Source organism: Episyrphus balteatus, chromosome 3 (genome assembly GCF_945859705.1).
Source record: "Episyrphus balteatus chromosome 3, idEpiBalt1.1, whole genome shotgun sequence".
Classification (NCBI taxonomy): Eukaryota; Metazoa; Arthropoda; class Insecta; order Diptera; family Syrphidae; genus Episyrphus; species Episyrphus balteatus.
In genome coordinates, this window is record NC_079136.1 from 101,453,096 (window position 1) to 101,480,567 (window position 27,472).

Genomic DNA, 27,472 nt, shown 5'->3' on the forward strand with positions numbered 1-27,472 from the left:
CTGAAGAAACTGAAACACTTATCGAATTATGTATTATATTTTGTTGTAGTTGTATTTTTTTTTTTTACACAGCTCTAAGATGTTTTTTTATGTTTTATAATTTATTTTTATTAATCCGCTTGCCTCTCTTTTCTTCGACTCCTTTTATCTTAATCAGAGCTTTTTCTTCATAATTGTCACCATTCTCTCCAATGGATTTCAATCATTTCTAGGAGTTGCGTAGATCCTCTAAACCACCATTTGAAATACCTTTTTTAACATTATCCAAAACATTGTTGACAAAGTCCGTTGTTCCGCCTGCAATCCTTAGACCAGCTGGAAGAACATCGCAATCAGCGCGTGGAAAAATTAAAATTCAATTAGAATCGTTGTAAAAGCTTGGTTAATAATATAAATAAATTAGCTTGGACATATTAAAAAAAAAATAAGTTTTCCAAATTGATTATCACTTACTTATGGCAGCATTGTAGATTTGCTCAATACGTTCATCTAGTTCGTCAGTTGGTTCACCTTGGTTTTGATATTTAATGGCAAGTACTTGTTTGATGTCGTTGATTCCACTTAAAAGTCTCTCTGGAAAGAAGATTGACACAAATGATAAAATATTAAAAAAAAAAAAAACAAAACTAAAATTTTTCTAAACAATAAGAACAATAAAAACTCAGAAATTCAAAATTCCGAAATGCGAAACAAATATGAAAATATTCAAACAAAACAAATAGGTGCAGTTCCTTTTATTACATATTATCCTAATGGGGATCAGTCCAAAAAAAAGTCTGCGTTAGACTGTTGATTTTGAATATTTTTAAATTTTCATTCACATACTGATCCAAGTTTAAAGTTCCTATTTTAATTAAGCCTTGTCAATTTAATTTTCAATTTTTTAATATTTACTGGAAATTCGATAATATTGTAAAAGTTGAAAGAAGGTTTGCAAACCTAGTGAAATCTTCAAAGTAAAAGACAACACGAGGATTTTTGTTTTCAACTTCTGAAATCTAGACTGTATCAACTTATGGTTTGCTCAACTCTCGAAAAGTTAAGTTGAAAAGCTGCAACTTTTTAATTTAACTTTTTTAATTTATGTACATATATACATATATAATATTTTTAAATTTACTGATCCAAGAGTTTTAAATATATAACGTCGGTGAAACCAGAAAAGTGTGTGACTCCATTTTAGCAAATTTTATAGGAGAGCAAAAAAACAAAATCGTTTTGAAGGCATTTGTATGAGTTTTGATTTTCTAATTTTCTTTTCAAATCTAGAGTGTATCAACTTATGGTTTGCTCAACTTTCGAAATGTTAAGTTGAGAAGCTGCAACTTTTTAATTAAAAAAAATTAAAGAAACAAAAAAATATACTCAAAAGGATCAATGTACATAATTCTTTTTGTTTTGATTTTCTCTTCTCTAAGAGGAAAGAGAAAATTGTAAAGTTTTACTGTGGGACAGTTTGGGATCGGATATCCATGCATGTGCATATTTTCCTTGGAAACAACGCAACAAATTATGTATGCGAATCAGGAAATTTCCTTTAAAATGAATTCAATTCAATATTTTTTACTTCGAATAAAACTCACCATTTGTTCTCTTACAAACAAATTTTACACAAGCCGCTAGATAAAGTTAGGGATTTTAAACGATATAAGGTTTTGCGAGGTTTCAAAATAATATTTTACTTAAATTTTGACCCACTTGGGTAGAGGGAATGCTAAGCCTAGCAATGGTCATACATTTATACCGATCTAAGTAAGTTTTCGACTAGTTCCACTGGGGAATTCCCTGATTTTGATATCCAATGGAACAGCTGATATCGCTTAATTTATATTTGTGTTGGCCAATAATTTGATACTTCATGCTTCTGCACTTCCAATCGAAAACGAAACTAATTTAATCAGCAACACCTACCTCCCAACGAACAGAAAATGGATTCATATAGAATAGAGAAAATGCATTAATTAAAAATTAAAAGAAGTAACTTATGTCTTTTTCGATTCGTTGCACTCATTTTGAAATCCAATCGAACATTTTAAATCACTCCCACTCTCTTCTGAAATTAGAGCTTTGGAGTTGATTTTGACCTGAAATCGAGAAGGGATTTCTCTTATATCTGTCTTTTAGTTATACTTCTGTATAATTCTGGACGTTTCTGCACGTGCAATCGAAAACAATTATAAAGGTTTTATTGTGACACTCAGAAAATTAAAGTTGGTAATTGAATTAATTTAAGATTTTAAAATATCCGCGATTGCAACACAACGGAATACAGGATTTCTAACATTATCATTACAATTTCCAACATTATGATCTAAACTTTTAAGTTGACATCTCTGACAAAAAGTTTCAGCATCTAGTGATTTTCGAAAATTTTCTACTGTGTATTCTTTCACACGCTCGCACATTTCTTATATCTCAGTCAAAACTGATTATATGAGTGGCAAGAATATGTTGAGCTTAGCATTAAAAAATGTGTTTTTTTTTGGCAGTAGAATTTCACAAATACCAGCATTGAACAAAAACTAATATGCAATGCACGCAGCAAAATAAAGGAAAAAAGCTGGATTTAGCTTCTATTCTTACCGATAGCTGCATGTTGTTTTTCTAAGACATGTAAATGCCAATACCAAATGAAAACAAGAATAATAATAAATATAAACTTACTATGCTCAATTTCAAGTCCATGAAGTTTTATCTTGTTAGCTTCATGTTGAGCTTTTTTCTTAAGTCGACATGCTCTTGACGCCAGCTTATTTTTCTCTTTCCTCGATTTAGGTCTCACATTGAAGGGCAACTCACTAACAGGTGTCATATCATTAATAGTTCTACTCAGCTTATCCAACTCCCTTCCAATGCTGTGTAGTTTTCTTGGATTTGGAGTCAAATCGTTGCCATCACCTTTGCGTGCTTTGCCGCTATGCTAAAAAGAGTTAATAAAAAGAGAAAAAAAATACATTAGTAACCTATACACAATATAATTCAGCTTCAAGAGATAATTTTCAATTGTTGCCACATTGTCGGGTTGTATTTACTTTAAATACCTTGATGCCCCGAACTGAACAGTTGGGGCTGAACACGGGATCTGTAACCTCATTCAATACATGTGGATCTTCGAGCTTTGATTGAAATACTAAACGTTTGCCTTTGGGTCCTTTAGCTTGAACATTGTACTGCCAAAAATATCGCTCCTTACCCTTACTGCTAGACAATTGATTTGGAGTTGAAGTACGATCATCTTCGTTATCAGAACCTATCAAAACATCGTTAGTAAAAAATTGGAATTTAAGAAGTTATCGTTTTTTTTTTACCATCGCTTGACAAATCTTCATAGTGATCACTGTCATCATCGGAATACCCTTCGTCATCCTGAGAGAAATCATTTCCTTCTGGACTTAAAACACTTCCAGTACTGATGGAGGAGTATGAATCTGCTTCGACCAGCGAACCAGTGGATAATAAATGCTGTCGTGGTTCACGTCTACCCCAAATTTGTTCTATGCCAAAATGCGTCAAATGTGTTGGAGCTGAAGATGACAAACGTGATGAAGTATCGCTTAGCAAAGTTTTGCGAGCGGAACCAAAACCACTACTGCCAGGACTCAATGCTGTGCCGGAAAGTAGAATGTGCGATGGTGAGGGTGCAGGAACTGACTGACCCAAAAGACTACTGCTATTATTTCGATCTGGCGACATGGAAAATTCCTTTTTCAGCAACTGAACATTACGAGACTTGACCATATTTTGTTGATATTGAGAACGGTTGGCATGTGGTGGTGGGGGCGTAACTGAATTCAAAAGGAGTGGTGAATTTGGACTCGCCTGTAATATAAAACAAATTATTATAAAGTAATGATAGGAAAAGGACAAGAAAAAAGTATAAAATACCTGATTTCCTGGCGAGAATGCTGTATTTGAATTAATTTGTTTATTTGGAGTGCTATGATAAATTTCATAAGGACTAGAGGAACCATGATGTCTAGCTGAGCTGTGTCGACGTTCATCGAAACTATTATGGTGAAGATGAACTCCCAAGGAATTTTGTTGCTGTTGTATCCGTTGGTGATGATGAACTGGATGTTGCTGTTGATGATTATTTTGATTTTGACTTTGTTGTTGGTGCTGTTGTTGTTGTTGTTCCAACAATTGTTGTGGCGGACCTGCTGGCGATGGTTGTGGACTGTGCAACTGAGTTGAGTTTTGTAGCTGATGGAATCCAGTGACATTTGGCGATAGCATATAACTTCCTTGATTCGTTGGTATTAAGTCTTCAATATTAAGATCTTCCAATATATTCTCATCATAATAATCTGGAAAACTAGCATTTTGTATTTCCGATTTATCTATTGGAAATATGTAATCGTCCTCGGTTGGAAATGGTTCGTTTTTGGTTGCAGTAATGGCATTGCCAATATCACTCCACATTGTATTCGAGTTTGGTGTTGGTTGGTGGGCATCAAAACCAAGTGAATTTGTTGCATTTCCAGAATTACTGTTGTTGCTACCAGCACCACCTCCATTGCTACTGCTATTGCTTAGTGGCGACAACTCATTGGGAAACAACAGATTTCCATTTGAGCTTGCATTATGAGAATTAATAGCTGATGCACTCAAACTCACATCCTGCAGGAGAGTTGGTGACAATGATGGCGCTTCGAGTGAGTCCAAACATATATCTGATAAATCGGCCATTATTCTAGGTTGTAAATGGTGATGGTGCAAAGGATGGTGGTGTAATTGGTTGTGGTGTATACTGCTGCTGCTTCGCGGAATCGATATGGCGTTAGTAAGCATTAAACTTTCCCGAACGCTATCTACCGATGTGCTGTTGCTGCTGGTGACAGTTGCACTCGATGAACCGATGGTACCGGAGTTATAGGAATTATTACTATTGCTCTGAGCTATTGATATTGTCGGTTGGGTGATGAAGGCCAGATGACTATTGCTGCCACCACCCCCACCACTATATAGAAGACTATTACTGCTTGAACTGAGGCCACTACCAAGTGAATACAAATCGAACTTCAGCGGATTGCTGCTGTTCGATGAGGTATCAAAGAAATCAGCCGACATAGAAAATAATTGACTCTCAGTCATATTAGTTCATTTGTGAAGGTTTGAGGATGTACTATAGGTCTGCCTCGTCCTTCGAAATTTGTTTTTATTTATGTGTTAGATTTGATGTTTACTTTTGTTTGGATTGTGAAATTATATCCAAAAAAAGAGCGTTAATAACGCTTGTTTATCTGAAATTAAAAAAAAAAAAAGAATTTTAATACAGACTATCAGAAACATTTTTTTAATTTTTAGTAAAAAAATAATAATCTAGTACCTAATTTAAAAAGATATGAACTAATGATATCAGCGGGTATGTCCGTTTAATGAACATATCGTCGGCGTTAAGCAAAATTGTTCTAAATTCACTTTTTACCGATAGTGAGATATTGATGCAGTTTTACTAATTGAGGGTCCTCTTTCAGAATTTGAAAACCGTTTTTGTCAAAAAAAATTCATTCCGCAGATAATATAATTTAATGGGACATAGAACAATAAAAACAGGAAAGTAGCCTTTTGAAAATGAGCCCGAGTATTCTTGATTGTTCTAAGTCCCATCATATTTTGTTCTAAGTCCACTTTTTATTTAAGGAAAAATAGGAATTGTTTTATGTCCAATTTTGGGTTTTTAGTTTTAAAAATTATTTAAATAGTATGCACCTACTAATGAGGTAAACTTGTATATTTTATTCAAGAGAAAAGAACAAACTTTATAAAAAACATAACTTGAATGTCAAACGAGGACAAAATTGTCGCTTTAAACCAATTTGCAACTTAAAAATCGTCCCCTGTAAAATTAGCTTTTTGTGACTTAGAAAAATTTTGCTTTACGGCGACGATATGTACATATATTAGTCAAGATAGTATAAAGAATATAGCACATGATTAACCCTTTCGGACCCAGCGTTACTCTCATGTAACATTTTTTTAAAAATTCGTAAAAAATATTAAATTAAACAATTTTTTAGGTTTTGATGGCTTAATTGAAAGATAATAATGCCTAGTTACTGGATTATTACAAAAAGTTAATTTAATATCATACCTTTAATTTTTTTTCTATAAAAAAAAGGGACTGAAATTCAAATTTTTTTTTTTTTTGCAAAAAAATTTTTTTAAATATGGTCATAATTTTGAAAAAAAGATAAAAAAAAATCTTAATGCAGAAAGTGTTTTGTTTTTTTGCTTAGAAGAAGTAACATACATTTTAGTTTCATAAAAAGTTATTTTCTCAGTTCTCCGACTTTTTTTGGTGGTCATAGGCAGTGCATGTTACTTACATTGAACATGAGAATAACACATTAGTTTTGCTATTTATTATTTTGGAAAATAACTTTTTGCTATTCATATTTCTTAGTTGTGATGTTTTTGACCCGATAATACCGAAAAAACATTTTTTAGTATTGATTTTCATAGCTTGGGTTCGAAAGGGTTAAGGATGTTTTCCTCGAAAAACACCATTTCAAATGAGTTTTATTTAAAATTATAAAAATGCTCCAAACTATCTCACAAGTAAGCAAATAATTATGGGGCGAAAAGAATATGAAAGTGCATTTCAAAAATTTAACGAGCTATTCTATCACTAGGATTTAAATTGTTTTTCGAGCACTTTTATGAAGGTGAGAATTACAGAATGTAGGCACATGTCAAAATTTGTATTTCGGGATTTTATCTTTTTCAGTTTTTTTATAATCTCATCTTAATTGAACCGACTCGAAAGAAATTCTCCTGTGCAAATATTTTATTTATTTGGTTGCGGTCGTTTTGCAAAATTGAGTTTTGCATTTCTTTTTGTTTATGTACAAAATTATTAAATTTGCATTCGTCACTACGTCATCCAATTTATTATTTATTCATAAAGCAAGTTTGCTTCATTTTAATAAAACTCTAATTCCGAAAAATAATGAAAATATTGACTCTGTTTGTTATTATTGACACAGTTAAAATGAAAAGAAAACAATAACAAAATGCAAAACCATTATTTCCTCGGTCATCACCTTAGTTACGAAAAAAAAAAAAAAAAAAAAAACAGAAAACGTGGTGCTTTTTCTGCTGAATGAATGCCCTCTTTTTTGCTTGCACTACATGTGCATTCCAATGAATTTGTCAAACAAAATATTTTTGCTAGTGATAGGGTCATCACTTCACAATCAGTAGCGTACCTAGAGATAGGGGCAAAGAAAATCTGATAAACTTTTATCAGATAATTGGCCACAATTGATTAAAAAATAAAAACAAAATATTTATGACATTTTACTTTTTATTGAAATTGATACACTTATTTTGCTTTTCGGATAAGCCGGATAGCAAATATGATTATTTTATCTCATAAATGCAGTTGAGGAATAAACATTACTTTTTTGATAGTACCTACCTACGATGTTCAAAAAATATAAAAATATTTAAGTTTTGCTTGTGTTTTCTTTTTGTTTTTTTATATTTAATTATATTCAATTATTATATACAAAATTACTGTAATTTTTTAGAAATTTTTACTCAAAGAGGGAAAGTATGCCTTTGTCCTACACAAAAAAATTCTACTACGCCACTATTTATGAAGACATAGACAATGGTTTAGCTTGAAATGCACTTTGAATGCATTTTTAATTCAACTTGATTGATTATATTACAATTTGTTTTGTTGTTATTACACTCCGAGTGTTGAAGACTTTGAAAATGTCGCGACAGATAGTGGCACGAGCTTAGAATTGTTTACTTTAGTACTTCAAATAAGTGAAAACAAAGTAACGTGTGCGATGTATCTACAGTGGATTATGAAACTTATACTTGCGATATATGTACATACCCACAAGTCCATCTGTCAGCATAAAGCCTAAATAGATGGAGGAGATTTTGGAATTATTATTTTTTTTTTAACCAAAAATACATACATGTACCTGACATTATACCAATTTTGGAAAGGTTAAATTTTCTCAAAAACGATTTTGTCAAGTGTTGGCTTGTAAAACAGGGGTCGAATTACGGCAGAAGTTCGTTAACGAATGGTTGCTATGTGTCCCTATCTTTTTCTTATAATTAAATAGAGACAGAAATAGTTAAAACGTTAACGTATGATCGTAATCGTGTGCCGTAATTCGACCCCAGGTCTATTTTTTAAAAAATTATTTCGAAAGTCATTATTAACTGTACCTCCTACAGAAGCAAAAAACAGCTTTATTTATATTATATTATAAAGCTGTAAACTGTTTTCTCTTATACATGTCGTCGGCGTAAAGCAAAATGGTTCTAAGTCACAAAAAGCAAATTTTACACGGGACGAAGTTTCAAATTGGTTTAAAGCGACACTTTTCTGCTCGTTCGCCATTCAAGTTCTGTTTTTTATAAAGTTTGTTCTTTTTTCTTGAATAAACCATACAAGTTTACCTCATTAGTAGGTGCATACTATTTTTAAATATTTTTTAAAACTAAAACCCAAAATTGAACATAGAACAATTTGTATACAAGTACGCACTTTCCTTAAATAAAAAGTGGATCAAGAACACTCGGGTCTCATTTTCAGAAGGCTACTTACCTGTGTTTATTGTTCTATGTCCCATTAAGTTATATTATCTGCTGAAAAGAAATTTTTTAGACAAAAATCCTTTTCAAATTCGGAAAGAGCACCCTCAAATTAGTAAAACCGCATCAATATCTCATTTTCGGGAAAAAGTGGATTAAGAATAATTTTGCTTTACGCCGACGATGTATTTGAAAAAAAGTTTAAGAAAATGATGGTTTTCAACAAAGCAAAAAATTAAAACATTTCCTTGAATAAATTGTTGTTTGTTTATTTCTTTTTAAACAAAAGCCTCCACATTTCTGTATTTTTTTTTTCTGAAAATCCCTGTTTTGTTGAACAAAATGCAGATTTTTCAAAAATTAAAAAAAAAATTAAATTGAGATTTATGTATTTTTAAAAAATCCAAAACTCTATTTTTCGATTTATTTATTTTTAATTTTTAAAGTTACTAAAACGATTTTCGCGATTTTGTTGAAATCGGTTGAATTGTTTACGGTTCTATGAAAGGAATTGATATTAGTTTCTACTAATGAGCACGCCCCCTTTTTCAAATAAAAATAGAAAACAATAATCGAAATTTATTTTTTATTGACGTCAGATCTCAGATAGCTTTTGGAAGTCCTGCTGCTATTAAGAAAACAAAAAACTAAATAAAGAACCACATCACATACATATCTATACCATTTTAATTAAGTTCAATTGATGAGGCTTTCAATTCACTGTTATTGTTTTGTTTTCTCTTCAATTTATTTATAACTACATATCTATAAGCTATCAAATATTATGGCAGAAAGGTACCTACTTATCCTACACTTTTCTCATCCCTTTCGAAGCATAAGCTAAGTTGAATACCTGGCTGTTAATATTTCTTTTTGTATGTTCTTCTAATGTTCTAACTAAAAGGCATTAAGATACCATTATTACCACACAAGCATACGTGGGAAAAACAAAGAAGCATTCCATAATTTTGTTACACTTTTGTGTGCTCACGTATTCATATACATTATACCTATGTAGGTAGGTAGATTTAATATAAAAATAAAAATAACAACAAACAGAAAAATACAAAAACAAAATTTAAAAAAAATCACAAAAACAAACAAAGAAAAGCAGAGATATAGGGTGATACACGTACAAAGTGTAAAGTCCGTGAATTGAAAAAGAGCTTTTTGTGTGTCTCTCGGTCTCGCGTCTCGTCAGCTCGATGCATAAATGTAAGTGAGTTGAGTTAACTTTGAGAATTTGATGGTTTATTATAATGGTGGATGAAGGGGGTGGAAACGGAAGGTTGTTTGACGAATTTGTATTGTGCGGGTTGGGGGGGTAGGCAGCTGTTCTGTTTCAGTGTGTTTGTTAGATCAAGGTCAGTCGTGTTTATATTTCAAATTTTGTTTTGATGCCAATGTTTATCAGCCATTATTCTTTCGACTATACGAGTATACCTAATTCTCTTTTTTTTTGTTGCCTCTTATTTTGCTATCGTTTTTATTTCATTCTTTGTTGTTTTTGTTGAAAATTTAGTGGTTGGTGTGGCTGTGGATGAGTTTTGCACTTTGTGCGCAAGTTTTGTTTATTCGCATTTAACCATTTCCAATGAAAATTTAAATTTACTTTTTTTGTATATGTAGATGTAAATATGTATGTTGGTATAGTTGGTACCTATACCTACATAATGTAGATACAATAATAATTTGTATCTGTTTTATAATTCTGTTTTTTTTTTTTAGAATAGAAAGTAAAGGGAAAGAAATGATTACACACACAAACACAAATTCCAATTTGTTGATATATTTACCTATAGATAGATATTGAACACTATAAACTGTAAATTGTGGAAAAAGAAGTTTTTTGTTATTGTTTTGATTTGGAAATCATCATCAGATCATCATATGACACAGCAATTTCTGTGGTGAAATTCATACAAAATGTAGAAAGGTATGAATTTTTGAACAAAAACTGTGGTACCTATTGGCCCTTTATCCAAAAGGAATAGGTACCTATTTTTATGGTAATTTTTTACATATTGATACCGAAATATCATGTGGGTATTTATCAAAATTCCGTTCGAAATCCGAGTCAATCATATCACATTAAATTCACAAATCCTAAAAAAGAATAACTAAACAACACGTGGCATGTTGCCTGTGATTAGCAAGGTGAGAAAACGAAAACAAATACCAAAACAGGGTTCGGAGACATGAAATAAATGAGAAAATAATAAATTTAAACCGGTTTAAATGATCAAGTTCACAAAGAGTTGTACAGGTAGATGGTTTGCAGATTAGATAGGTACTTACAAGTTGTGTTTTTGTGAGAATTTTGAAAAGTAAACCAAAAACTTTTCACGAAAACGCTTCGAATTCATGAAAATGCTTCAATACAAAGCTTTGTTTGTATGTTGGTTTCATTGTTTCAAATTGTTCCAAAACATTCGCATTTTATCTGGGCCCTATTTCACCAACTTACAAATTTGTAATTACAAGTAATATTCACAATATTTGTGAAAAACTCGATTAATTTTGTTTCACCAGTTTCTTGTGATCACAAAATTGTAATCTACAATTTTAAATTTGTGAAAAAATCCATTTTCTGTTTCACCAAAACTTGTATTTTACAAGTAACAAATTTGTAAGCTTTCAAGTTTCTTGTGGGTTTCTGTTTCACAAAAAAAAAAAAGTTACAAGTTTCTATTTATTTGTGAAAATTTTCTACAAGAGCAAAGGCGTATGTCATTTTTGTTACAAGTTTTTAGAGTGATTAAAGTGTTTAAAATGGCCTTACGCCGAAGGCCATTATTATTATTTTTAGAAAAGGTATGTTATTATTATTCAGGGTTGTAAAAATTCATTTTAAATTAAAAAAAAAATCATATATTGCAAGTAAAAAAATTGCATTAAAAAAATTTTTATTGCAACTGAAAAATATTTGCATTAAAAAAAATATTTATTGCAAATAAAAAAATTTGCTTTAAAAAAAAATGTAAAATGTAAATTGTATTACAAACAAATTATATTACAAATAAAACATTTTCTGCATTAAAAAAAAAATAAATGCAAAATGTGTGTATCAAATAATTTTTTTTAATATTCGTCGAAATAACTAATAACTAATAGGTATGGTCAGATACCCATTGTAAGAAATTCGACGAATTTAAGAAAAAATATTCAATGCACTCACATTTTGCCTTGATTTTTTTTCTATTGAGAAATGTTTTTATTTCCGATAAAATTAGTTTTTAGTATATTTTAATTTGCAATAAAATTTTTATTTTCAATCCAAATATTTTTCAGTTGCAATTATATTTTTTTAATGCAAAATTTTTTTTTTGCAATACCTAAATATTTTATTTTAAGGCAAATATTTTTCAGTTGCAATATTTTTTTTAAATGTAATTTATTTCAGTTGCAATCAATATTTTTTTAATGCAATTTTTTTTTTTATTTGCAATATTTTTTGTTTATTTGTAATGGAAAACAAATGCTTTAAAAATTTGTATAGCATTTGTGTTTCAAATCGAATGAAAACATCACAAAATATCTGTTTAAAAAATTTTCCTGATAACCAGCCTCTTAAGTATGAAAAATTCGTTCTCTTTTGATCAAAGAGGCTTGTTTTTATTTCTCATATTTGTAGTTCTTCATTCCTTAAATTATTTTATTAATTTTCCTCACTATTTACAATATTATTATTTTACCTTTTGTTTTACTTCTATAAATCCATGGATGTCATTATAAAATAATCCAGCAATACAAAAACCTTAATACATATACATATATTTACAATTTTGTTTGGCATTTAAAAAATGTTCTTATTTGATTAAACTACTAAGATGTGCCAGTATTAGTTATTTGACAATTTTCCGTTTAAAATAGGGTTGCCAAATAAGAGCTCAAGTTTTAAAAATGGCAATCCTATTTTTTCATATTCATTATCAACTTAGTTTTCATTTGAAACCAATTTTAACCTCTGTCGTTATGAGTTAAGTAACTCAACGCCTCAACGGTCACCGCTAAGACTAAAACGAGCTTTACAAGTTTGTGAGATAAGCTTGTTGTTTACAAGAAAAAAATATATAACGGTAATTCTACAAACTTGTGGTTTTCAAAAGTTAGTTGTAATTTTTTTTTCGATAATCACAAATTTGTGAATTACTTATTTGTACTTTGTAAAACAGAATTTCATTGTACAAATTTGTACTTGTGATCTACAAGTTACAAATTTGTGCTTGTACCTTGTAGTTGGTGAAATAGGGCCCTGGTATAAGATAAAAGGAAGTTTTTGAAGATTTTTACTGACTGACTTGTGACTTCGAAATCTCACAGAAACACGGCTACACCTAAAGATTAAGATATTTCATCACTATCATGAGGAAAGGGGGTAAGTTGGTAAGCTATTAAAGAAACTTCAAACACGCTACCCGTTTCTCAATTTAAATTTTGGGTTACTTATGGCAACATTTTCGATACGAGTGATCAGTTTTAAGTAAGTATGTACCTTGGTTTTTGAATTATGAAAAACCTTATTTGCCACAATAAATTTTAGCCCCTATCGAAAATGTTATCATGGAAATTATTGTAATGAAAATTTGTATCTATTTAATGAGTTTATATTTTTCTGTTTCCGCAACAAAGCAACAGCAAAAAAAACACTTTTTTAACTTTTGACAAACTCTTAAAAAGAATTATACGGATATTATTTAAATAAAAATTCTTAAATTATTAAAATTAATATAAAGAGAAAAAAAACCTATATTCTAAATGATTTACCATTTTAAAGAGTAAAGTAATGGTATATCTGGAAAAATATATGTATGTATAATGATATTGTTTTAAAGAAATATTAAAATTTACAAATTTATTAAATATTAATTGATAACTTCAGTATTAAATATTAAAAGAAAGATAAAAGTAATTATTTGAAAGTTTTTCACTTTATTCTACCAAGATCTGACCACAAACCCGGGTAGTGGTTATAAAATAATTGTGAATTTATTAAAAAAAAAAAAATATTTCTGACTAGAAGATATTTTCGACAATTTTATTTTTTAAGTGAAGTAGGTAACTTTATCTTTCAAAAGAGCAATAGAGGTAAAAAAGTTATCATGAAAATCAAAAATAATAATAATATAATAATAATAATAATTTTAACTACATAATATGCCTGTAAGATCTTTTAAATACATACTGCATCATCAAAATATCATATTATGGGAAAACTTCAGTAACTGGGGCGTATGAGTAATGTTTTTTTTTTTTTTTAATTGAAAAACCAAAATATAACATCGATAGGTTAGACTTACAATACGTTTATTAAAACGTAACTATGCTTTAAGCACTAAAAAACGTCCCTGCTAAGTCCCAACAAAAATACATGTATTTGCTTTGTTTTATTGTCACACAGTCAAACTAATAATCTTTAATTTTGTTTTTGAGCTCTTTTAACGAAATTTCTATTTGTTGTCAATTATGAATTAGTCTTTATTTTTAATTGCCTACCTAAGATTTATTGTCAACGCAGAACGAGAAAAAGGGTATGATAACAATGTCAGAACCGTCTCTTTGAAATTTTCAAATTTCGTTCTTGATTTTCTTTTCAAAAAATAGAAATTACTAACAATTTTGAGCTTGCAAAAATTTTGGATCAAAGAAATTAGAATCCCCATTAACTAAAACCTAAAGACTTTTAAGTGAAAACTGCAAGGCACTAGTTAGAAAAAATAGAAAGCTAGGAAAGACTTTCAATGGATTTCTACAGTAAGTTGAGAATGAGATGAGTATCATCTCATACAATACCACCCATATGGCGGGTTGTTCGAATCACCCTGCGAGTTGTTAGATTTTTATTATTTTTAAACCTTTTATTTCCATTAGAATAGATAGGTACTCAATAAGTTAATCACAAATAGAACACCATAGTAAAAAAAATCATTCGCTCTGATATTTATTCACCACTCGAACTAGTTCATCAAGTTGTCTGGTTTCCTTTCGCCTGCTTTACCCCTAAAACAAACCAGACGCAGTCGTGTCTGCTCCTACACAATTGCGAGCACAGACATAACACAAGTGACATTGCACTTTTTATGCATTATTATTATTATTTCTCTTTCGTCATATGCATTTGTTCTATTTTGTTTCTATTGCAAAAAAAACAAATAAACAAAAAATATGGCGTTTTTTTTTTTGTTTAGCAAAATAAAATATAAACAAAACACCAACATCATTACCTAACCATCATGTGGTGTAGTGTACACAATTCTAAGCAAATTCTAAAAAAAGATTTAAGTTTCAATAAAAATAGCAACTTGTAGAGTTCTTGTTGATTATATCTACAACAACAAATATAAAAGTTTAGATACGAAAAAACAAGAAAAACCCCAGTGAATAATTAAGTTTTAACATCAGTTTCAATACAGCCTAATGCGGAGCTAATGGTATGTAGTAGTGGGGAAATATTTTTGTATTCTTTAAATGTTTCAATGTGTTTCAAGCAAGCTTGTGAATGTAGACGCAAACTAAGAATAATCGCGTGGCGCCACACTGTCGCTCTTCCTATGAATAAATCGATTTGCAAAAATTTCAAATAACATAGAAAGTTGGTTTTTGTGTACATTTATTTTTTTTGTTTTTATTTATTTTTCAATAATAATAATAATAATATTTGTGATATTTGCTTTTGTATGAGAATCAGCTAAGATGATAAAATCTACTGTCACACGTGTAATTATCGATGGATTTTCCGCCTCTTTATTGTTTTTTATTTTTTTTTTTGCACAAAAACATTTATCTAGAATAAATTTAATAAGTTTTTAACAAGTCTATGACAATCTTAACGGTTTAAAGTTATGTAAATACTTTATTTGAAAATACACAACAATTTGTCGGTGCCAATGCATTTGTCTAAAAAACAATATTTATTTTTTTTCTAGAATTGTACAGGATTAAAATAAAATGAATGTAGTCAATACACCAAATGACCTCGGCCTTCGTTTTCCCTTTCCAATTCTGACGATTTTTTTTTTAGTTGTTGTTACTTTCAAATACTAAGTAATAAGGATATTTGATCGTCACATTTGTCCCGTATATTTAAATTTTTTGTAAGACATTGTAATTTAAAAAAAAAAACTTGTACTTTCTATTGTCACGATTGGGACAGCAAAGAAGAGATTTTAAGAAAATACGGCTGGGGTTTCGAAAACAAAAAACAGAAAGAAAGAAAATAGTAGGTAAAAATTGACTTCTTGAAGTGTACCTATCACATATTGTTTTAGTTTTCCAGTTATAAATAAAGCAAATAAATGAAAGCGTTTTTTTTTATTTCATTTTTCTGCATTATTATAGATTAAAACTCGTATTTTTGGTCAACTGAATTAAAATTTCCAATCAATACAAAGTTCTGAGATGAATTGCAGTTCAAGAGTATAAAAAGGAAGAGAAACGCAGCTGTAGATAAAGAAAATGCAATGGGACAGAAAAACATATGAAGTGAGAAAATAAGCATCAAAATACTCCCATCAAAACCATGACCAATACTTATGTATATTCAATTAATTTTTTTACATTTGACCATTTGTTTTAAATGTATTTTTGAAACTTTTAAGATTTTTTTGTTTTATTTTGGCATGGGGATAAAATCATTCACGAGTCCTTAAAGCACAGGTACAAGTACGTTTTCACTGAACTCGTACACATTCCGTCACTTTAAATTAAAAATTCTAAGTCCCAGTATCGAACCTGGTGTTTGTTGTAGAGCTGAAGTACATCTCCAGAAACTGTACCCTATACTAGACATAAGGACCTACATAAGTAAACTAAGTTAAGTACTTTAAAGGATGCGCATCACCTCTTTAGAGTCTAATCGGGTATTTTAGCGAAATAAGATTCGTTTTTTTAAGATTTTCTAAAAAAAAAAACTAAAATTCGTTTAGGAACTTCCGTTTTAATTTTTGATTTTAAATTGATTGAAAGATTATTGAAAAGGTACAATTAAATAAAAATAAAATAACTACATACTAGTAAATCTTTAAAATAAATGCAAAAATTTAATTTGATTAAATATCAATAAATTACATTTTTTCTAGAGAAACACATTTTGTTAGGCAAAATAAAATAGTATCTATTATTTGCATCTATTACATGTGACATCCAACTTACGCAGACGATATGTTTACGTTGTGACTAACACATTTCACATTCCACCTAAGACAGTTCCCATTGATGTATCTCAAAGTTGGCTCTATTTCAATTTATTGCAGCAAAAAGATACAATTTAATACCCTTGACATAAAAGTTTCAAAACAAATGTTTTGAAAACTATTACAGAATTTACCTACCACAATAAAATTGTATTAAATTATAAAGTTAAATTTAAATTTAAAAATAAGGTACAAGAGAAGATTTACTAGTCATATTTAATTTACTAGTCGTATTTAAATGAACGTGACAATTTCGATCAATTTGTATTAAAAACTAAAAATAAACTTTTTTTTTTAAGTTACATTTTTTTAATGGAATAGGTACGTCCAAAAATCATACATCACCGATCTCATTGATTTCAAGCATTACCAACCTGAACTGTCTATAATTTTAATATATTATCAAGAAATAAGTCCCGATTTGTTTGTTGGGATATTTGCTGATATTTCCAGGGCGAACGAGAAAATTTATTATGCATCAACTGCTTTCGAAATGAGATATTTTCCAGACAACAGTTGTACCGAAATCATCAAAAATTTAAAAAATCGTGGCTTACACAAAACTTGGCAACTAAAAGGATATGAAGAGCAGCAGATGAATATTTATGGAGGCAAAATTTCAATTTCACAAGTGACACATCATAGTCAATTAAAAATTGAAGAAGAGGCACTTAGATCTATAAGTTATCCAATAAACGCTTCCGTGTAGTACAATGATGAAAATATTCACATCACTTCCGTACCCTGGTTGTGTTCTGACACCCTTTACAACTACAATTATATATAAATATAATAAAATAAGCTCACTTCGTCTTCTTATCACTTCGAGAACTAAATAACAATAAATGGCACTTCTGCTATATACAAATACTCTACAGCAATATTCTTATCAAACACAACAAAATAATACATATTAATATATTTTTTTTATAAACCACGCTAATAAAGTAGGTAGCGCGTCGTGTGTAAAATTGAATGAACAGCGCGCGCGCGCTTTGCCTTGGAAATCTAGTACAAAACAATTTATTAGCAGTTTAAATCTCGCCAGCCTGTCACAAGTGATAAGATAAGAAAAAATTAGTTTAAATTTATTTGCTAAATCAATTTAATGAATGAGCTAAATATGTGTATGGCTCATCTGGACTTAAAATATGAATTGCATCTGAATTTCAATCGATTGCAGATCATGTCATATACATTAACAATACATAAAAATATTCTACTAATTTTATTTTTATTATTCAACTTAAATATTTTTAAATAAAATGTAAATAAAACCTAAATTGCGATAAATAACAGATACGCATACCACGCGCAGTTTTTATCTTTTGTTTTGTTTTCCTATTTTTCAGTATTATGGTTGGAGACTTTGAAATAGAGCACCAGTGGATGTTTAACAACAACAGATTAGTATTTTTTAATAAAACAAAAATAATAGTTTCTAATATTTTGTATAAAAATCGTACAGAGGAAATTCTGTTTCTCCTACTTTTCAATATAGAGATTAGTTTTAAAGCCGCACTACACGGATGTGAGAGAGGGTATCTATAGTAATAATCCTCGAGAGAGTATTTAACTGAAAATAAAAAACTAATTGAATGCCAAAGGTGTCTTGTAGCTTGTATCTATAGTTCAGCGAAATTAGGCTTTGACTGAAAATCCTAATCTTATCTAAAACCAGCTTACCAAGAGGTCGCTTCTGAAATATTTGAGCTTTATCATTTTTTGAGAGCTTAAACTTGAGGAAAAACGATGATAACGGCATTTGACCTTGAAGAATTTTGAACGAAACTATTTTTGGGTTCTGTTTCGAAAAATTAAAAAAAAAACAATTTTGAAAAATATCATTAAGAAAACATAGAATATCTTGAAGGGCAAACATATTTTTTTCACAAAGCTAAAAAAATTATGTTTTTATCATCAATTGTTTTCTTTCATAAAATTGTTGTTTAGCACGAAAGCTTTATTTGTTTTAGAAAAATTAGAATTAAGACACACCTCCAAAATATTTAAATGATCCCTTTCAGAAAATGATGTGCTAGTATTTTTTTATGACAAATAATATCGTGCGTGTGGATTCAATTTATGTCTTTAATTTTCAACCAATTATGTTTGGTTAAGGAGCGATTGATTTGTTTGGCTTTGACACAACCACAATGAATCATGTTCTTACAATATTTCTTTTAAAAGAACACAATATTATATCAATTAATTTAAATTACTTCATCAGTTTGGTTTTGTAAATAATTGAAATATGTACATAGTTTCAAATTCTTAAACTGTTGTTTTGTTTGTTTGAATACTCAGCACACACCTGAGTTTTATCTACTATTTATTCATAATCGATTTATAAAATTGTAACATTAGCAAACTCTTCCGAACCACCCTGTAAAACTTTCATACTTGTCTGGTCAAAATTAAAAAAATATATTAAAATTTTATAAAATAACAATAATTTCTAACAACAAAAATTCTCAACAAAGAATATCGAGAGGAAAACATACAAAGTTAAAAACAAAACTTAAACTGAGAGGAAAACAAAATGAATTTATTGTATTTTATTCGTTGTGACGTCAAATGAACGTATTCAATATTTGACATGATGCAATACTTGCGAATGATTAGGGTAGTTTTTTAGAAAATAAATTTTAACAAACATATGTAAGTGTAGGTATCAATTGAATCATTCAGAATAGTCTGTTGTGTATGTATGTTGGTATACATGTGGGTTTGTTTTATTTTATTGTTAACTTGAATGGTTTCAAGTGTTGTTTTTTTCTATGGACATTGATTTATTGAGCGTTTTATTAACTTGAACGGATGGAGTTAAAAGATTCTTTTTAAATAAAGTAAAATATATTTTTTGAAATACGTTTGGTATGTTTTTTAACAGCTGATTGATATATTTTGGCATATTACATTATTTTAATTCTGTTGCTGATTGTTTGTCTTTTGATAGTAGGTACTCTAAGTGAAGTTTGTCCAAATCTCTCTCCAACTCGAACTTATTTTTTTATCTCTTTAGTATTTGACATTAACGGAGTTGTTTGTTTACGTTTTTCGTCACATACTTTTACATTTAAAAAAATAAGGTCACTCTGGTGTATACGTAATTTTTTTTTCATCATTTGTTTATTTCAAGGTACTCCTTTTATCATGAAAGTAAAAAGTTTTAGTTTTTTATATATTAGTTAAAAGTAAAAAATGTGAAATGAATAAAGTGTCGACTTAAGTTGATAATTATATTTTTTTATTTCGGGGGATCATAAAAATGGGTCTCCAAATTCTGTGTCTCTGGTCTGTCTCTATCTCGAGCTACAGCCTTAACCACTTGAGATTTTACTTTGGTTCTCGCTGATGCTCTAGGGCTGAAATCGAAATTTTTAATTATTATTCTCAAAAACGTTTGATTTTATTGAGTTTTTTTTGTTAATGTTACTTCTTTTAATTGACTGTTTTAACGATTCAAGGAATTTTATATGAAAGATATACTGTGCTTTGCACTGGATATGTAAAACCGCATTGCATTCTTTTCACTTTTATAATTGAATCATTTATTTTCAAAACATGATAAGTCCATGATTTAAAATTTTTCAGGAGAAGAAAAAAACGTTTTATTTTCTTTTGTTAAGTGTAGCAAAATGTATAAAAAATATGTTTTGTAGAACTTTTACCTAACTACAGAATATCGTTTGGTATTTACTTTTTGGACCGATAGTTTAAAAGATGAAAAATAAAAACGGTTTTGGACTTATCATAGGTACTTTGAAAATAAACGAATGTGAAATTAGTTTTAAAATGAATATACAATTATTTTTAAAGACTTAGTTTATCAAACAATTGCATTTGGGAATAGAATATAATGTTTTGAGTGGTTATTTTACTTGAAAGACGCTTTCAACTTAAGATTTCGAGTCAGTAGTCAGCTTCTTTATGTGGAGTCAATTACTCATAAGAAAGTTGTTGTTTATTTTCAAAAGATGATAAGTCCGGGACTTAAATCATATTTTGACAGTAAATTTTTTTTTCGCTTAGCTGTAAAATCGAATATAGACTGAGTATATGCTTCATATTTTGAAGGCTGGTGTGGTTATCCCCCAAGAACATATTCAGTTAAAAAAACGAATTTTTGAAAAAAAGTGGACTTATCATGTTTTGAAAATAAACGATTCAATTGTCTTCGGAACAATTAATAATTCCCAGTGTTAATAGACTTCGATTGGTATACTCTGGAGTATTTTTTTTTTTTTTTTTTTTTTTTCAATTAGAGCATTTACTTTGACGGAGTGCAAAACATCTCTAATTTTTTCATTTTTACGGATTAGCGATCACAAACTCATCTATAATGTTGTTGAATGTTCCTTAAAATTAATTGCAGAGGAACTTGTAATTTTAACACTAAATGTACCAAGGTCCTTTCATGTCACCGTGGAAATGTAAAAACTTTTTCGAAATGTATGACCTGTACCTGAAAAAAAAACAATTAATCTTCCTATGCCACTAAATAGCCTTGAACCACAAAAAGCCAAGCACACAAATATGTACCTACAAAATGACCCAGTCGTGTAATTTTATTTCACTCTAAACCCCCTTTTTTGTATTGGTTCGAAACAAAGAGAAACAAAAAAAGTATACCAAATACCAGACGATAAATAGAATATCTAGATAAAAAGACGCCATCTTTTCAGAAATATCAGATACATGAAAATACATGAAATACCTATATTCTATCCATATCTACTTTTTCAATTACACCATAAAGTTAACTTTTTTAAATGAAATCAACCCTCAAAGCCCATTTCCATCAGCTGATGAAATATTATAAAAGATACAAAAAGAGTAGACACAAGTTGAAAAAAGGAATATAGCTAAATGCAATACAAAAATATTCCATCCACCTACAGAATTAAAAAAAAATGAATCATTATTTTACATGACATGTGAGATGACGTTATAATGGCATTTTATTACACTGTAATAAAAAATAAAATTACAACAAAAAAAAGAAAAAGAAAAAAAAAACAAAAACAAGCAACTAACCTTTTTTCGTCCTTGTTCTTTAAATTCGTCCTCTTTTGTGTTCTGCTTTATCAAGATAAAATAATCGAAAGTAAAAAAAGAATTCCACGTCAGCAAAAGAAAAAACAATAACGAACAAGAAATAAATAAACAAACTCGTCTTCCGTCCCGGTTTTCGGTTCAGCACTTGTTGTTGTTTTTGTTTTTCTTTTTTTTTTAATAGAAATTTTGTTAGTATTCACTTTTTTTTCAAAAAGTATTAAGCTTTTGCCGTTACTTTCCCCACCACACCTTTATTCAATAACAACAACAACAACAAAAAGGAAAATAATTTCTTTTGATTGGCCTATTCAGCAAGTGTAACAACACACATTTTGTACATATTTTTGCTTATAATTGCTGATTTTAAAATACAACAACAAAATAACAGTAAGAAAAATTATTAAACAACACTTTTAACCAATTACCATTATGGATTTTTATTTTAGCTGGCTATTTCCAGATTTCAGTGAACTGAACATTCAACTCACTATAATATTGTGATAGACACAAATACAATCACAGGAAACAACACTGGAAAAATTCACCCGAAAATATTTTTTATTAAATAAAACTTGTTTTTTATTATTATTATTATTATTGTTTTTTTTTTTTTCTTCTTTATTTATTTCATTGCTTCACACACTTATTCATATGACATGATATATTTTTTTCTATCTCTGTTTTGGGGTGTTATCTGCTCTTTTTTTTTTGTTGTATTGTTTGCAAATTCACACAACGAGGTTTTATTAAAAAAAAAAGGAATTAAGCTTCTCTCAGATTTGTATAAATATTCCAAAAACACTTCCTAATTGCTGTTTTTATTTATTTATTTTTAACATCTATTAGATGTTTTTGTTTATAGAGGAATAATAGTTTAAAAGTTTCAAGTTTGATTTGGGGGTTGTTTTGAAACCCATGAACTTTAACAACAAATCTACTTGACACTTTTACAAAATGACTTGTTTCAAAATTCTTATAAATTTAGAAATATGTGGTATTTGGAAAAAGCTTTTTTTTAGTTTATAGTATTTGACACTTATATAAATAAGAAAACCAAACACACGAAATTGTTGTTAATGTGAATTAAGAACAAAACAAAAATGACAAAATATTATTCTTGTAAAATTTTGAAAAAAAAAACTTAAGTTTCTTCACAATTTACAGATTTTTTTTATGTTTCTTAGAAAAATTTCTATTGTTTTTGTTTTTGTTTTTTTTTTTAGATACAATTTGAATTTTTTTATCTTTTATACTCAGAAGATATTGCGAATCGCGTTTAGCACTGACAAGCGTTCTTGACCGATTGGTAAAAAGTTTTCAATTCGCACAAATACAATTTGAATTTGATTGGTTTGGTTTTTGGAGAGCTTTTATTAGGTCGTGTGCTTTTACTCCCTCAGTGAAATACTTTTACAAGTCTACCTCTAATCTCTATATCATTCATATACAGTTGGGGATGTGGATGGAGTAAGGCAGCCAGTGTTGCCATTGAGTAAATGCTTGAACAAAATGTTCAATTTATTTAGAGATTTGAATTTCCAAGAACAATTTTATTTTATTTAATAGCACATTAAATCATTTTTTGAACCAAAAAATAAGTTTCTTGAAAACTGTTCGTTTAGAAGACTAAATAGCTGTGTTTTTATTTGCGATATTCATAGGTACTATAGGGAAAGTTTAGGATTCGGAAAAAAAATCGAACTCGAGATAACAATTTTACATAACATTGCGATGATAAATAAAATGCACCACTGGGTCGCACGAACTTGCTCTTAGAGTTAAAGTTGCTTAAATTTTTAAGACTTTTTATATAGAAATTTGGAAAAAAAAAACAAAATTCGTTTTTTTAAAAAATAAAATAAAATCTGAAATTAAATTGCCCTCCAAAACAAGTATGCAGTTTTGATTGATATATTAACATGCATTTTTAGAAAAAAAATTTTCAAAATCGTTAGAGCCGTTTTTTAAAAAACTAATTTTTTATAAATATTTTTTTGGAAAAAAAGTTTTAAAATAAAATTGGTATGCCATTTGGTAGAAATCACTAATCAACATCTAAAAACAAAATTTCAAAAAAGTTCAATGTCCCGTTTTCGAAAATTTGATTTTCAAAATTTTTTTAAAAATCCAAAAATTATTTTTTTCAAAATTTTATTTTTGGCTTATATTTAAATTATATAAATGCTTATCCACAAAAAGTTTCGTTGAAATCGAATAAGCAGTTTCGGAGATAATCGGATTTGAAAAAAACGGTTCTATGGCAGGTACCGTTAATAATAATGATTTTCAAAAAAAAATTTTTTCATTGAAAGATAGACCTTAGCTTAAAACTAACATTTGAATTTTTTAAACAAAATCGTTAGAGCCGTTTTCGAGATATTTCAATTTTACTAAAATCGGTATATGACAAGTACCGTTATTTTTGGTCCAAAAAAATTAATTCCAAAAACCCCTCTGGGGGTTTACCAAGTTTGACATTAATCGGTCCATCCGTTTAGGCTGTAGCTCCTTATATAGACAGACAGACAGACTGACAGACTGACAGACAGACAGACAGACGGACTTCCGGGACCCACTTTTTTGGCATTGTCTAACATCGTAATGTCATGGAAAAATGTTATCTCAACTTTTTTTTTTTGTACGAATGCATAACTTGATATATAGTACCTATATCGCAAGTAAAAAGTGGGTCCGGCAATTCTGTCTGACTGTCTATCCGTCTCTAAGTACCTGGAGCTGCAGCCTAAACTAATGAAGAGATTTTTTTCAAACTTGGTAGTTTTTTTAGGACCAAAACTAACGATACCTGTCATATAACGGAAACAGATTTTGATTAAAATTTGTATGTGTAGTGTAACACATAAAAGCTTCCTTTGGAAATAAAAAAATAGTTTTTGTACCGTTATTAACGGTACCTGACATAGAAAGTTTTTTTTTTTGTTTATGAATTTCTCGTTAACGACAAAGCAGATTTCGACAAAAATGTTGATACAGAAATGTTAAAACAATCATTATATAAATTTTGTTTTTAAATTTTTCAAAAAAATACATTTTTGGATTTTTCTAAAAATACTTGATTTTGTGTAAAAGATCATTTAAAACGCTATTTATAAACAGATTTTATTTAAGTAATTATATACCGTGATATTAACACCCCTATTCTCCCCCACAGTCACAACTTATGACAGTGGACAGTCACTCTCAAAAGTTGTGACAGTGGGGAAGAATCGGGGTATTAAGGTATTTTCGTTGAGTTCAATTTATTTTTTAAGTGCTCTTTAGAACAGTATTGCTTTGAGTCAAAATATTTCAAGGTTTAGACCAAATGAGTCAAAAAGTAAAAAGTAAAAACTATGTATTCGATTTACTTACTCACGGATCTTAGATCGTAAGTAGGAGAGGGTTAAAACTTCCTTCGCATTTCGTAAATATGTATGTATTTTAAATTTTTGTCGCAATTGTCTGACAAATACCCATTTCATAAAATATTGAAAGGTGACATAATTGTCAGTTAAAAACAAGGACAATTATGTCATATATAGAGAAATTTTTCATAGACATATCTTCTCATGACAATTTTTTTAATACTGTGGTCGACTTCCAAGACAGTCTAAGGCTAGGATTAAGCTTTCGTTGAACGTACAATTCTAGCTTAACGGACATAAATTATGACCAATTTAAAAAAAGATATTTTCCACTGTACTTTTACAGACAAGAATTTTGTCATTAAATTTATGTAGGTATATTCTCTTAATGCAGAAAAACTACTGTTAATTTTTTTTTAAAGCAGAGGACAGCGAACTTCACATAATTGCATTTCAGAATTTTCTTCACTATCATTGCAGAAGTAAATATTTTACATTTTTTATCGGGCTTGTCACTTTACTACCAAATCTGGATCGAAACTAATTTCCGTGTCACAATTGTCAACTACATGTTGACAAAATTGTCATTTTTATATTTTTTTTGGTTCCACAAAAAAATATCACGACAAATTTGTGTGGGAATTTTAAAAAAATCCCTGAAAATTCATTATCATGAGAATTTTTTTATGATTCTAAATTTTGACAACTTTAGTTCTACAAAACTGTCAATTATTGGGCACGTTCAGGAAATATTGGGGACTAGAATCTAGTCACTAGATATTTAGGCAACGTCATTTTCTGAACGGAAATTTGAGGAAATTGACTTAATTAGTTTGGATATGATGCTATTGTCAAATTTCAAAATTTACTTAAGTATTTTACCGATCGCATGGGGAAGACACCGAATTTCACTTAACTTTAATGAATAAATAATATTAATTATAACCGATAATGCACTTTTACTCGTTTTTCACACAAATACATTTAATTTTGCTAAATTAATTCTTTAATTCAAAACAATCTGCTGTCATGTTGACAAAAAAAACTTTCCTAAATTTTTAGGGAAAATTTTCTTGCCTATCTTTCCAGTTAGCTTTCCAATAAAATTACCTAAATTGGAAAGATTTTTTTTGACAGCTGACCAATCAGAGACCGAGAAATTACCTAAATATTTAGTGCCTAACGTTTCTGAACCTGCCCATTGTATAGGACAGAATTCATGACAATTGTCAAGTTGTAATTTACAAAATTGCCACCTGTCGCATTGTCAATGTTTATGAAATAGGGTCCTGAAGGACCATTGCATTTATTTTTATTTCGTTGACTTAACTATTATAATGTTCTCTTGAATATGAGACATTCAAAGTTATAACGGGACAAGTCCGATTTACTTTTTTGAGCTCATAATTTCACTTTAAAGTTTTAAAATACATTTAAGGCATGTTTTGAAACCGATTTTTTTTTTCAAATGACTGTTTGAATTCGGTATCAGAATTGTGCAAAGCTAATCAAAACTGTTTTTAATACATAATTTTCTCTGGTTATAACAACAAAAAATTATTATTATTATTATTTATTTTTATTAACAACCGCATTTGAAAAATATATGTTTTTTATTAAAAGCTTATCTTTCTAACAACTATGGTAACTCTGCTTTAGAGGCAGCTGAGTTCTTTGTATTTTGTCTTGTTTTGACGAGAGTTCTTTATTTATTTATTTTCTTATTTATTCTCATTCTACATTATATTTTACTGGGGGGTTCGTTTGTGTTGTTTTTATTTTTATTCGTATATTGAATTTTTTGATATCGCTTTTATTCGTGTATTCTATCGTTCTATAGCTGTATGGAGGTAAAAAAGCTTTTGTGTTTGATTACCGCTTGTTATCAATTTATTTTCTTTATTTAATTTTTGGCGAATTTTTGGTTTTTGGATGGTACAGTTTCCGTTATGTATTAGAAGTTTCTATTGTGTATGTAGTATGCCATTTTATTTGTTCTTTTAAAAGTGGTGTGTTGTGATGGTACTTTGTCTGGTTGAAATTTATGTATGTTGGAGTTGGAGCCAGTAGTTAAAGAAAGGATATGAAATAATAAAGTTGTTTAAGAACAGATGTATTGTAGAACTGCAGTACCTGAGAGAAATAATGGATTGTTTGTCGAGAAAAATAGAATAAACCTAAAAGTACTAATGGAGGGTTGTTTTGAAATGTGGTACAGTTGGTCAGTATTCTTGAATTTCTTTAGTTTGGAGTAATATTTTTTTTTCATATGTATCAATCAACCTT

At 29.2% G+C, this 27,472-nt stretch overlaps 1 protein-coding gene across 6 annotated transcripts in view; it reads right to left on the bottom strand.

The window, feature by feature from the left end:
• LOC129917149 (protein CREBRF homolog) overlaps window positions 1-27,472 on the bottom strand; it is a 67,425-nt gene continuing 39,953 nt past the window's right edge. Inside the window, exons 1-7 of one of the 6 annotated variants that reach the window (XM_055997533.1) lie at window positions 21,801-23,121; window positions 3,886-5,243; window positions 3,309-3,819; window positions 3,042-3,250; window positions 2,665-2,920; window positions 454-573; window positions 1-315 (exon numbers count right to left, since the gene is read on the bottom strand). In XM_055997533.1, the coding sequence (XP_055853508.1) occupies window positions 209-315; window positions 454-573; window positions 2,665-2,920; window positions 3,042-3,250; window positions 3,309-3,819; window positions 3,886-5,094 (2,412 nt within the window). In that variant the 5' untranslated portion in view covers window positions 5,095-5,243; window positions 21,801-23,121 and the 3' untranslated portion in view covers window positions 1-208. Of the gene's footprint in view, window positions 334-453; window positions 574-2,664; window positions 2,921-3,032; window positions 3,251-3,308; window positions 3,820-3,885; window positions 5,244-21,800; window positions 23,122-27,472 lie in introns of those variants that run through there. The other 5 variants (XM_055997531.1, XM_055997530.1, XM_055997532.1 and 2 more) reach the window with 5 other exon arrangements.